The 12548-nt window shown below is 62.6% G+C and overlaps 1 protein-coding gene across 1 annotated transcript; it reads right to left on the bottom strand.

Moving 5' to 3' along the window:
- Positions 1-3850: 3850 nt before the first annotated feature.
- On the bottom strand, positions 3851-11730 carry CDC34 (cell division cycle 34, ubiqiutin conjugating enzyme). The gene is made up of 5 exons (XM_026480828.4): positions 11512-11730; positions 8582-8668; positions 8365-8462; positions 7364-7498; positions 3851-4447 (listed from the first exon to the last, which is right to left on the bottom strand). Exons 1-5 carry the CDS (start codon positions 11686-11688, stop codon positions 4234-4236), a joined length of 711 nt encoding a protein of 236 aa, XP_026336613.1. The 5' UTR covers positions 11689-11730; the 3' UTR covers positions 3851-4233.
- Between the last annotated feature and the right edge of the window lie 818 nt (positions 11731-12548).

Genomic DNA, 12548 nt, shown 5'->3' with positions numbered 1-12548 from the left:
ACACCTTGCCAGGCCAGAAGCAAGCCTTGCTTCATGCCTGCACGTCCAGCATCTGTAGGTCCAGCTCCCGAAGCAGCCTGGTCAGGGCGGGTCAGCCCCCAGCCTGCCATGCAGCACCGTTGGCGCTGCCACCAGAGCCAGGCCAGGAGCCGGTGGTCCTGCTACAGGTGATGGGAAGGGGTTGGTGAGTGGCGGGGTGCAGGGAGGGGAGCAGTGGAGGACGGGAAGGCTGGGGGGATGCGGGCCTGGGGTGCAAGCTACTACCCCTCCCAGCTGCCCCCAGCACCCTGAGTGTCGGGAGGTTTTTCTCCAGACTAGGGGCCAGCTTACGTGCTGGACACCGGGCAGCTGCCGAGGAAGAGCCCCCTCACCAGCCTCAGCGGCTATGTGCTGTGGGCAGCGGGGTCAGGGTGTGGGCGGCGGCCCCTCCCCCGGCTCCTCTCTGGCCAGTCCTCCCCTGTTCCCACCACTGCCCCAGACTCCAGAACATGTGTCCGAAAGTGCCAACCCCGTGGCTGGAGCCCCTGCAGTCCAGTGCCTGGCTCAGAGGTTGACACGTGACCTAGGCTGGGCCTGTCCGTACTGACCCTCGTTACTGCAGAGAAGCAAGCTCTTGCCATGGGACCTGGGGTGCCCGCACTTCCAGAACGGGACAAAGTCTTCCTGACCGTGTGGCTAAGGGGCAAGACGACGGAGCCGAGAGGCAGGCGGGCTCCTTAGGGCCTCACATGAGCACCTGAATCGGGCTGTGCCTGGAACTTCTCAGCTACATGATCCCTTCGGGTCACCTCAGCCAGCTTCATCTGGACCTTTATGGCCGGCCAGCTCCAGGATGGGTTTAGCTGGTGGCTTCACCAAGGCATCAAGGACAGGGTTCCTGCTGGTGAGGTTCCGTGCACCCTCGTGGGCCAGCTCTAGCCCTGTGGCCAGGGGTCACAAGAGACCCAGCTGTGTCCGGCGGAAAGGCACTTTGTCCTAGCCGGTAGCCCTTCTCCAGGGATCCCCGCAGCCTCCCACGACCCCATGACTGGCTTACATCTCTAAGGACCCACCCACTTGGGGTTACAGAGGGAGCAGAGCAGGGCGGGGTCCCTCACAGCTGAGCGAGGTAGCCATCAGCACCCACTGTGGTGTACAAGGCCTGCACCCTCAGCCCTGCACAGGTGCAGGAGACCACATGTGGGCAAGGAGTAGGGGCGGCCAAGCTTATGACCCCGTGATGTGAATCTCAAGTGTGTCGCCTCCTGGGGAGAGAGCCAGGTTAGGGCTGGGTGTCCCGCTCCCCGCCATGACCTTCCTGCTGCACCTGTGAGGCCCCGGACCCCCGGCATGACCACCCCAGCAGTCCCCTCCCCCCACTGCACTTCCTGAGAGGTCTGGGTTGACAGGAGAGGACAATCCCCATCGTGCTCTGTTCCCCAAGGGCCGGCAGAGGGGATGTGGGGTCCCCATGGTGCTCAGGGGGTCTGACCTCTTCCACGGAGCTTTTCCAAAGCAGCTCTCACTCCGCTGGACATGGAGCAATTAGGGCGTCCGCCTGGCTGGTCCCAAGGAAAGAGGAGCCCCCTGAGGAAGAGGGTCACTCGGAGAAGGCTGAGCCGTGCAGCTTTCCTGGGTCAGCAACTTAGTGCACATTCAGAGCCTGAGACCACACAAGCTTGTTCTTTCACAGCGCTGGGGCCAGGAGGCAACGGGCCTCGGGCGGCTGAAGTCCAACTGTGGGCGGGCTGGCTCCCCCGGGGCAGACCCACTTCCTCGCTTTTCCTAATTTTCAGACGCAGATCCTGGGCATGGACATCTCTGGAGCTGTCATTCTGCTGACTGCAGGCCAGGGGACAGTCTGGACAGAACCGGTGCCTGGATCCAGCTGTGCCTAAAACCCGTAGCCTTTCACTCACAGAAGCCAGGGAAATCCCTTCGGCCTGAGTCAGTCGGAGTTGGGCATTTTGTCCTTTGCCACTGACAGAGTCATTATAAGGAAGAGGTGGCTAAAAACAGTGGCTCACAACAGACCGATGAACTCTCCCAGGCACGGGGACTCTGGAAACACGTTACCGCCAATTTCTCGCTTGGTGGCGTCTGGCAAGGGAGGCCAGGAGGCCTGTCTTCCCCCAGGAGGGTGTGTCAGGCCAGGGGTGAGCTCAAGAGAAGCTAGTATTTATAGGGTGTGTTCACAAGTCCATCTAGTTTAACTGCAACCAGCCCAGGAAGTAGGCCCTGACCTAGACAGAGGGTGCCTGGAGTCGACGGCGAGATGCTTTCTGCGTACGGAGAGTACGTCCCAAACACTTCACAGGGAACACACGTACCGCGCCATGTATCTCGAGTAACAGCAATTTAGCTGAAATTTATACCTAACTGGACAGCCCTGTCTCTCTCCTGCCGCTGCCAAAGCTGAGGTCCTCACAGTTGACACCACTTGTCCACAGATCTGTCACAGGACGAGCTGAGCCCTCAGACACCACAGTCAGATCTGGGTGTGCAAAAGCTTCCTTGGCAGACGTGTGCGGGACGGTCCGAGGGGGAACACGACTCCCAGCAAGAGGTGGGGTCGGGTCCCCTCCTCTTGGGTCTGGCTGGGCTCACGCACGCCTGTGTCTGATCCCTTGCAGAAATGGCGTGTGTGGAAATGGCCTTGCTTGCAACCCCACATCCTGGAGCCCGGGCCACCACGCCATGAGGAAGCCCAAGCGGCAGGGGAAGCCGCCCATGGGCGCAGGGTCCACAGAGCCTGGGGGAGGATGCGGAAGATGCTTCCGGGCCACTCAGACACAGCGGGGCAGGGAAAAGCCACCCGGTCCCCGCCCCGCTGTGCCCATCCCCTTCTTGACCGGTACCAGGGGCTCCGAGCACAGGGTGCCAGCCACGTGAGGGGTTCACGGGAAACCCAGCCCCAGCCCAGGAAGCACCTCCAGGCGGGAAGAAGTGAAGGGTCTCCGCACCTGCAGAGTACTTAGAGAGGGCCACACACCCAGGCCCCCACTCAGGAGTCTGGACCCCCTCCCCCGGGTGCCCTGAGGCCTGAATCAGGAGGAGGAGGGAACAGGTGTGGCTGTCAGAGGCCAGACTACTCACGTCAGCTGAGAACACCAGCTGCGAGTCCCATCCTGAGGGGCCCCTCGCTGCTCCAGCACTTCCAGCCCTCTGGGTTTAAGAAAAGCCAGAAACTAAGATGAGTAGGTGGAACCTTCCACGTTAGAAAGCCACCAGACCACGGAGACTCATGGAGAGCTGCGCTCACAGGGCTGAGGGCACACTAGTGGGGCAGGGGAGAGGCCCTGGTGTGCAGGCTGCTGTGGGGTCTGACCGGGTTCACACTGGAGGTCCCAGCCCCTTCTGCCCATCCCTCTCCTGCGTGGGGTCAGCCAGGCCCAGCAATGGTGACCTGTCTGACCCGTGGGGGACCTCGTCCCGATGATGCCATCTGATCCCGAATCTGGGCCACTCTGGACTTGTCAGTTACATGGAAATGAAGCTCCAAGGCCTGGGTGACAGCAGCATGATGCAGGACCCCTTGGGGGTGCCGTGGCCGCAGAGGGGCCGCCTGGGGGCCGAGGCTCAGCACGGAGACTTCTCCCACTCCAAGGCCCTGTGTGGTGGGCATGGGCCAGCAACAGGTGTCCCACCCCAGGCCACCAGAGCATCAGTTTACACAACGGCTTCCTTCTGCCCAGACTCCAGATCCCTGCAGTGCCCTCACCACATCTCCCCGGGCGCTTCCAGGCACCCCACCGCTTGCACCTGGCACGAAGGGTCCCAGGCACGCGGGCACTGCGGGCATCCAGGGGCCTGGTGACAAACGGTTCTCTGCAGTCCTCTGGGGAGGCCAAGGAGAGCTTGGTTCTCTAGCTTCTCATCAAGTCGTTTTATTTAGATTCCAAACAAACCAAAGCAGAGAGAAGAGGTGACCACAAGTGGATCCGTCCACACACGAGCTGGGAGCCCAAGTCTCTGGCTCCAGCCAGCAGGAGCCACGGACAGGTGGGGTCCGGGTCCCTCAGGCCCCTGCCGCCCAGGCCCGCCCCACCTGGTGGGCTCCGAGGGAGGACGAGGCAGGCGGCCCTCCCCTCAGAAGCAGAGGACCCAGGACACACGCAGGAAAGGAGGGCGACACCCGAGAGGAGACCACCCAAGGGGCCAGGCAGCACCCCTCCCGCGAGGCAGTCTCGGCGCCACACAGTCCGGGCCTGCTGAGGTAAGATCTGTAAGTTTTTTATTCTCAGGGTCGCGGTGTCAGGACTCCTCGTTGCCGGAGTCGTCCTCGTCGTCCCCGAAGCAGCTGCCGGCCTCGGCCTCGGGCTCGCCGTCCTCGTAGTAGTCATCGTAGAAGAGGTCTGAGCCCTCGTCGGGCGCCGGGGCCTTGGTCTTCACACAGTACTCGGCCAGCGTGGTGGGCACCTTCACGCCGTCCCGCTCCGCGTCCACCTTGGTCCCCAGGACCTGCTTCCTGGGGGAGAGACGGGCCTGTGGGTTACGGCTCTGTCCCTGTCGGAGTCCCACGGCAGGAGCCCAGCCCGCAGGAGCTCGGATGCCACAGGGAAGGGCCAGGCAGAGCAGGGCCCACGGCACACTGGGGACCCTGGGCCCGCGGAGACGAGCGGTTCTGTAAGACGGTCAGCACACCACGGGAGGCGTGTGGCCACGCTGGCGCGGGACACGGTCACCAGGCGATTCAGCCAGAACTTCCCGCTCCTATGTTCAGTGCCTGGGCCTGCGTGGCACTCACCACACACGGAGGGATGGAGGGACGAAGGGACAGGCGGACGGGGGTGGCGGGGTGGGACAGACAAGGAGGGCCAACACTAGCAGGAAAACGGGGCTGCAGGACGCAACCGGCACAGCGCACTGGCTCTCCGGGGACTCACACACAGCACAGCACCGCTCCCGAGACGGGAGTGCTCCCGCCTAGAGCCCAGCATCCCCGCACGAACCACATCCGAAACGGACACTCTGCAGGACCACAGACAACGCACCCGCAGGCAGAGCACGTGGGAACGCGGCTTGGCGGGGAGGGCGGGGGGCGGGAGGCAGAAGCACGCATCACAGCCTCCCTCACGCGGGCGCATGTGAGCGGGCCCACAGGGAGTCTGAAGGGATAAAAACAGTCTGGTTTTAATTTTGGCGCCACGTGGGAGGTGGCTGGGAAAAGAACTGGGACGAGGAGCGGGCCGCGTGGGCAGGACGCTCCCCAGGTGCTGAGTCCCCCAGGGAGGGCCCTGCAGGGCAGCCCCCCGAGGCTCACAGAGCGCCGCCCCGGACAGCAGGGGACCGGCATCCCCTGCAGCAACAGCTAACACTCATTTCCACAAACCAGGTTTCCTGGGACAATGGGGAGGGGCGGGGCAAAGACATGTGGGAAGGGACCACCCTACAGGCGCAGGGGTCACCTTGGGGCCCTACGTGTGTGGCGTTGGGGGGTAAAACGCACTCGGATCACACGAGCAATACTGCAGAAACTGTTCACAGATTCTGCTCATACGAACCACCACAGAACCAGGAAAAAGGGCCAGATCCATGAGAGAAAGCGGACGCGGTTTCCTCTGAGGGAAGAGAACTAAAATCAGCAGAAAGGGCGACGGCAGGGCAGACGGGGCCCGAAGCGACACGGGGCGTGTGGAGCACAGGGAACAGGGAGGTCGCGGCCCACGGGGAGCCCTGCCGCGCGGGGGGAGCAGCGTGCGTGAGGCCCGCCCGTGTGGATGGGCCTCCAAGGTCAGGCAGAGCAGCAGCGCGGAAGGCCAGGCCGCGAGGAGGTCTCCGGGGCGGTGCTGTGTGCGGGTGTCTGCAGGGCCGCACAAAACGCTACGTGTTAGGTGACCTATTAAGATCACAGGGCTCCCTTTTCGTTTCTACTCGAACACACGTTTCTCTGTCACGAGCGCGTCGCCTCCTCACCCCACGTGAGCTTCTGTAGCTCCGTCTGCGTGAACTGTATCAACCTGAAGTGCACAGCGGTGAGTTCTGACCCACAGGTCCCGTGACCCCGCCCCCAGGCTCAGCTGTGCCTCTGAAGTCCTGCCTCCCTGACAGCCACGGGCCTGCATGCTCACTTGGCCGACAGGCCACGGCGGGCCCCGTCCTCGTCTGCAGACGTACACCAGGGTTGTTGGCAGTTTGGCAAACTGAAGCCATCGTGAACATTCATGTGGACGCTGGTGTGGGCGCTGCCCCCACTTCTCTGCAGTAAATACTTAGACCTCGAATGGCGGGGTTGTAGTGCAGCCATGCACACCCCTCACTCATCTTTCCAGGTAAAAGATAAACGACAATGAGTTTTTGGAAAAAACCTAAGGAAGGGTTAAGTTTGTCACGAACAAGTCTGTGAAGCGCATTAGGGAGTAACAATGGACAATGAACACAGAGCAGCTCCCACAATGCAACAAAACAAGGGAGAGAGAAAAGGAGGTCAAGCAGCTCCGGGGCCTGGGCACACAGCCTGTCTGCCCCGGGCCCTAAAGCACGTGCCCACCCTGGTCTGGCACCTGCAGGGCACAGTGTCCATTCTGTAAAAGGGCTTCTTTCCAGTGATGGTCACCTATTTATTCCTAAGGGGAGATCATTGCAAACGACCCAGACGAGACACGGAGGGTTAGTTCTGGCCAATCCCTACATAACACGCTGCTTGTAAATCCAGGAAAAAATCCATTTTCTAGAAAAGAAAGTGATTTTCTAAATACACTAGTATCGCGATCATTTTCTGTCTTTAGAAAATGATTCCAAGTTTCAAAATTACAGCACAAATGATGTTCACAGCAAGAGATCACAACGTGGAAAACATACAACGTGATACGTGAAAAATACGTCTCCCCCAAAAGAGAAAATGAAGAAAACGAAGCCGAGGGGGAGCTGGTCCCGGAAGGTCTGGTTATGGAGTGCCTCGATCAGCAGGCCAACCAGCCTCCATCCGCTGGACATGCGTCACGGGGTGAGCAGGAGGCCAGGCTGCCCGGGGCGGGGGAAGACCGCGAGCATCGCCGTGTTCCGGCTGCGAAGCGGTGGCACCGCGGTACGACTGTGCTCAAGTCTGGTGTGGACACTCGGGGGTTCGTGCACGTGCACGCCATCGGGCCTGACCACGTGTGCTCTGAAGGCACAGATACTGTGTCACGCGGCTCAGACGTGGTAAGCTACACATACGTGGCAGACACACGGACCATGTGCTTGCATGACCGGGGTACCTCATGATGCGACAAACAGACAGAACACCTGTTTTCTTAACAAAAGTGGGGTGAAGGGCACAGTGAACAAAGGGAAAGACGGAAGAGCCAGCGCACTGGCCTGAGCCTGGCTGGCCACTCCCAGTGACCGAGTCTCCCTCCTGGGACCACTGCCTGTGGGCAAACCCCAGGCGCGCGGGCCTCACCTGATGATGTCTGTGTACTCCCGGTCCTTGCCTTTGCTCTCTTTCCATTTCCTGTACATCACAGAGGCATCCACGTTGGCCGGTGAGAAGGTGTTAGGTTCGTTGAGGAGCGAGATCACGCTCAGCAGGATGGTCCTGGGGGAGCACGGAGTCAGCAGGTACAGGGCGCTCTCTGACCGCCCACCCCCCCCCCCAAGCCAGAGCATTTGTGGAGACACCCAGAGCCTGGCTCTCAAGCTACTCCTAGGCCCATGTGTCACTGGGAAGCTCCCAGACACCCTGAGGCCAATGCCCCCCTTGGCCCCCAACCCTGCAGGCGACAATTGGTGCTATTAGTTTGTGTCTCAAGCCCCAAGGACAGCAGGGGCTGACTCCTAGCCCATCTTCCCTGCCTGCCGGCACAGGCCCTGGGACAAAACATGTGTGGGCAGCTAAAGCTAGGACCACCTTCGTTCCACATGTCCCCGTTCCAAGACATCCTGCAGGCAAGTGAGTCCCTCCATGCCACCAACTTCTTTATGGTTTGGGCTGGACTAAAGACGTGCAGGCCAGGAGGCAGAGAGGCCAGGCTACTCAGAGTGAGCAGCTCAGCCCTGAGATGGAGGTGCCTGGGCTCTGTGGGGGGACCGAGGAAGGAGGGGAGACCCCAGGGATAGGCGGAGGGATTGTGGGAGAGAAAATATGGACTCGAGAAACCCCAGCGGCTGTTTCCAATGGTGGATGGGGCATGTGGCATTAGGAAATGAGAGGAGAGGACAGCAGAGCTGGCCCAGGGGTCTTTGGGGCCCTCAGCATTGTGGCAGGAGGCCAGTCTGGACAGATTTCACAGTACTGCAGGGAGTCGTGGCCCTGAGAGCGACAGACATGTGTCCTCCCAGATCTGTGTCCCCAGGGCTGGCCAGGCCTGAGGAAGCCCCACAGGAGCAAAGTCGGGGATGCTGCTGGGGGACAGAGGTCCGTCTGTTGAGCAGCCCCTCAAACAAGGCCTGGTCCAGTCTCACCTGACATTCTGGGTGGGGTTCCACCGCTCTGAAGGCAGCTCCCCGCTCTGAGGGTCATCGACGGGGGGGTGGAGGATGGAAATGCATACGTCCCCTGTCTGTGTGGGGACAGGAAGAGGGGTCAGTGCCCACACCACTCACCACTCTCATCAGGCAGTGCAGCGTCTCCCCGATCCCAATACAGAGAGGCTGGGAGGGGCACGCCTGGTGGACTCACCTCATAGATGTTGGGGTGCCACATCTTGGTCAGGAACCGGAAAGCCGGTGGGGAGTACGGATAGTCGATGGGGAACTTGAGGCGTGCCTGGGGAGGGGCAGAGAGCAGGAGGGCTCAGCCAGTGCTGGCCACTGCTTAGGAACTGTGCCCACAAACACGCAAACAAGGATGTCAGCCAGGACAGACGCTCCCACCACAAGAGGGCCGTCTGGACCCTGCCTGTCACCCACGCCCTCCAAGGTCTCCTAGGACTATTCGGAGTCACCTGAGCTTATCTGGGCCCCGACCCTGCTGCTGAAGAGCAACTCTAAGGCCATTCTCAGCCCAGGCCTGTGGGAGGGACCAGGGGCCGGGCCCCAGGGAGCATGGCGGGTTTGTGCCAGCACACAGCTCCCAGCACAGTGGTGGACTCCTGGGCCTCAGTTTCCAGGTTGTGGGGAAGATTAAAATAGATGTGTGTTCACTCAGCAATCACTCCCGACACCTCCGTGGGCCGGGCCCTGTGGGAGGAGATGAGTCAGCGCTGGACGGACAGGCTCTCTGCCCACAAGTGTCCATCACGGGGGGCCAGGAAGGCAGACAGGCAGGTCATGGGGCAGACTGGGGAGAGCCACCTGCCCAGGTGACAGAGCTGCTCACGCCTCAGCAGGTAAAGAAGCTTCGTTTGTTTGTTTAAGCCCCAGTTCCAGACATCCGGATGCCTGGCCTAGGATCCAGGCTCTCAGGGGCGAGCCAGTGTGCTGGGAGCCAAAGCTGGGCACCTGTGCCGCAACTCCCCCAGGCCCATCTTTGGAAAGTCACCCTCCTGGACAGGGGGCACTCAGGGCATTTAGGGGAAGTCCCTCTGTTCTGGATGACCATGCTGAGGGTTAGGAGGCAGGTAACTTACTGATGACTGCAGAGCAAACCTGGAACTCGGAGCCTGCCCTACAGGTTTCTAAGTGATGGCTCTGAGGGCAGGTGAGGCCTGCTGAGGCCTCCCTGGCACCAAACACCAACCAAATCCCACTGCAGACTGTTTCAAGCATCCCCGGAGAGGACTTTGCCACTGAGCAAACTGAGGCTCAGAGATGTAGAGCACCTTGCCCAAGGACACACAGCAAGTAAGTGGGGAGCCCCTCTCTGGCACCCTCTTCTGTGCACTGCACTGCCCAAAGGCTCACTATGGCTTACGAGGCCAGGCTGGCAAGGAAGACGCTGCGAGAAGTGGTTGGGAAGTGATGCTGGCCCTCAGGTGCCTCCCAGCCCTGCACTTCCACACCTCCTCTTCCCTCCCAGTCACACCTAGACAGCAGGACCACAGTGGGTGGCAAAACCACCCCAGGGCCCACACTGGCTCCCTGGAGGACAGGACCTATGGCAGATGTGTTTGAAATCTGGCAGTGCCCCATCCCCAGTCTTCTTCTCTAGAAAAATGGGATGATCTCCCCCAACGCCAACCTGGAGGATCTACCCACAATCCTCTGCAACCAGTTAGTTAGTGGGCAAAAGTCAGAAATCCACATCTTTTCTTTCCAGACCTACAACCTCACTTAAGAGTACTGGCCTGCCTGGTCTGATGGTGGGACTCCACTACCCTGGCTGTGAGCGGAGCCCTTCTCCTTACAGCGTGAAGCAGACAAAAGAGACTGGGAGAGAGCCCTAGTTAAACTGTTAGGTGATCAACCCCAAATCCATTGCCTGCGTGTCAGAGGAGGCTGGGTTCCTGATGTGGAAGCCAGCCCAGGGCTGTCCACACTCATCCGCCCATCCCACCCTAGCACCAAGGGAACCTCAACTCAGGAATCACCCCCAACTGACCAGGCTGCTCCCTCACGGCCACTGAGCAGGCTCAACTAAAACATTAGCCAAAAATGCAAACACAGACATCTGTCCTGGGAGCACCACCGCCCCTCCCCCACAGCCTAGTCTAGCTGCGGTTTCTGCTCCCCACCCAGGCCTCAGCCAGGGAGAACCTGGCAGGGCTGTACAGCCTTTTGGCAGGCAGGCAGGGGTGGGGGTGTTCCTAGGCCGAGGGCTCATTCCCTACCTCTCATGCACCGAGACCCCCTGCCCTACGACTCTGGCTCAAAGAGCAAAGCCCTGCAATCTGAGAAGAGTCCTCCCAAGGCCACGTCTGGGCTCCAATGGTGAGGTCAAGAAAGCTGCCTGGGTCCTGGCTTCGGTCCTTTGTCACACTAGTCGGAAACACAGCCAGTCCCGAGGACAGCACCCCCTCCCTGCTCCCAGCAACAACAAAAGAAAACTGCTCCGGACCAAACTACTAGAGAACAGAAAAAACGACTCAGAGGGTGAGATCTGAGCCCCAAGCGGCCACCTGCTTGGCGGTGGAACCGGAGAAAAGCCAGTTGTGGCGAGAGAGGGGCCCAGGGTCCACCAGGGCGGTCTCTGCGGTGTGGCTCCCAGGACAAAGTGGACGGTGGCCGTGACAAGTCCAGCTTCAACCTTCCCGAGAGAACAGGTTACATAAAGCTCGGGATGAAGCCAAGAGGGCCTGGCCCGCTGCTATCGGCAAGGGTGGCCGCGTTCCAAGCAGGCCCCAGCTGGCAAGGCCCCATATGGGCCTTTGTTGGAACCCCAGCAAGCGGCGGAGCAGGCCCCCCCGCCCCGGCTGGCCTCCCTCCCTCTCGCCCCCAACCCCGCGCTCCCCAACAATAGGGCTTGCTGGGGCTGGGGAGGCTCTTTGTCTCCTCCGGGCAAGGGGCGGGGAAGGCAGCTGAGGGCACGGGTCGGCCAGGGGCTGAGGCAAACAAGAGCCCCACACCCGAACCAACAGGCAGCGCCCCCAGGGCTCCTCTCTGGGGGGTCTCGGAGACTGGCTGGGAAAGCGGGGCCCTGCAGCTGCTTTCAGGGGCCGGACGGACAGAGAGGGGGACCGCCCGAGGGGTGGGGGGCCTGATGGGAACCAGGACCGCGAGCCGCGGGCTCACCTTGAAGTAGCCGCCCTCGTAGTAGGTGTTGGGGGGCCCGAAGATGGCCACCTCCCAGTTGTACAGGTCACCCTCGTCCACCAGAGTCACCCGGAAGCCCTCCACTGGCTCCTCCTGCAGCCCCTTGAGCTCGAGCAGCAGCGCCTTCTGCGAACTGGGCACCAGCGGCCGGGCCATGGCGGCGGCGGCGGCGGGGCCCGGGGTCGGGGGCGCGCTGGGCCGCGGGGCCGCCGCGGAGACGCGGGACGGGCCGGGCCGCGCGCCGGCCGGGGGGGCGCCGGGGCCGGGGCCGCCGCCGCCGCCTTCCTCCTCTACGCCGCCGCCGCCGCCGCTCGGGACCCCTGGGCGCTCCACTCGCTCTGGCGCCGCCGCCCGCCCGGCGCTCGCCTCGGCCTGGCCCGCGCGCCCCGCCCCGCGCTGCGCCTGCGCCCCGCTGCCGGCCCCCGCCCGCGCCTGCGCGCCGCGGCGGGGCCCGGATTGAGCCTGCGCGCCCGCCCGCGGGGCACGCCGGGAAGTGGAGTCCCCGCCCCCGGCCTCCCGAGCGCGCAGGCGCGACCGCCGGGAGGGAGGGGGCCGAGCGCGCAGGCGCCTTGGCGCTTCCGACCCCCGGGAGGCCGCCGCCGCCCCCCGCTCGGACGAGCACCCCGGATACCTGTGCGCGGGGAGGCGGGCAGGGCTGGGCTGCGTCGCCCCGGCACGGGCCGCTGGGCTTTTGGGGTCTTTTTTATGACGTCCCAGCGCGGGGTGGGGCCGGGGGCGGGGAATTGGGGAGCCGGGCCGGGGGCGGGTCGGGGCGGGGTCCTATGGCCCGGGCGGGGCGGATGCGGGCGGATTCCCTGCTCCGGTGGATCTGGGCGAGCGGAAAGGGAGGATAGGTGGGCAGTGGGGAGGCGGGAGGTCGGGCTGCGACCCCGGCGCCTGGCGTCCGCACACCGGGTCCTCGACGGGCAGTGCCTCTGTTTCCCGTCCGAGGAGCTGAGAGTAGGGCCTGGGGCGCGGTGCGAAGGCCCCGCGAGCTTAGTGCGGGACCCGAGGCG

The sequence above is a fragment of the Ursus arctos genome, unplaced genomic scaffold, assembly GCF_023065955.2.
Source record: "Ursus arctos isolate Adak ecotype North America unplaced genomic scaffold, UrsArc2.0 scaffold_14, whole genome shotgun sequence".
Lineage (NCBI taxonomy): Eukaryota > Metazoa > Chordata > Mammalia > Carnivora > Ursidae > Ursus > Ursus arctos.
The sequence above is the reverse complement of the archived record's forward strand: the minus strand, read 5'-3'. Positions and strand labels throughout refer to the sequence as shown.

Coding starts and splice junctions, on each gene's coding strand:
- CDC34 (XM_026480828.4), bottom strand. CDS start 11,688: ATGGCCCGGCCGCTGGTGCCCAGTTCGCAGAAGGCGCTGCTGCTCGAG. Junction 8,669..11,511: donor ACGAGGGCGGCTACTTCAAG/GTGAGCCCGCGG, acceptor GCCCCTCCCCAG/GCACGCCTCAAGTTCCCCAT. Junction 7,499..8,364: donor AACCCCACCCAGAATGTCAG/GTGAGACTGGAC, acceptor GTGCTCCCCCAG/GACCATCCTGCTGAGCGTGA.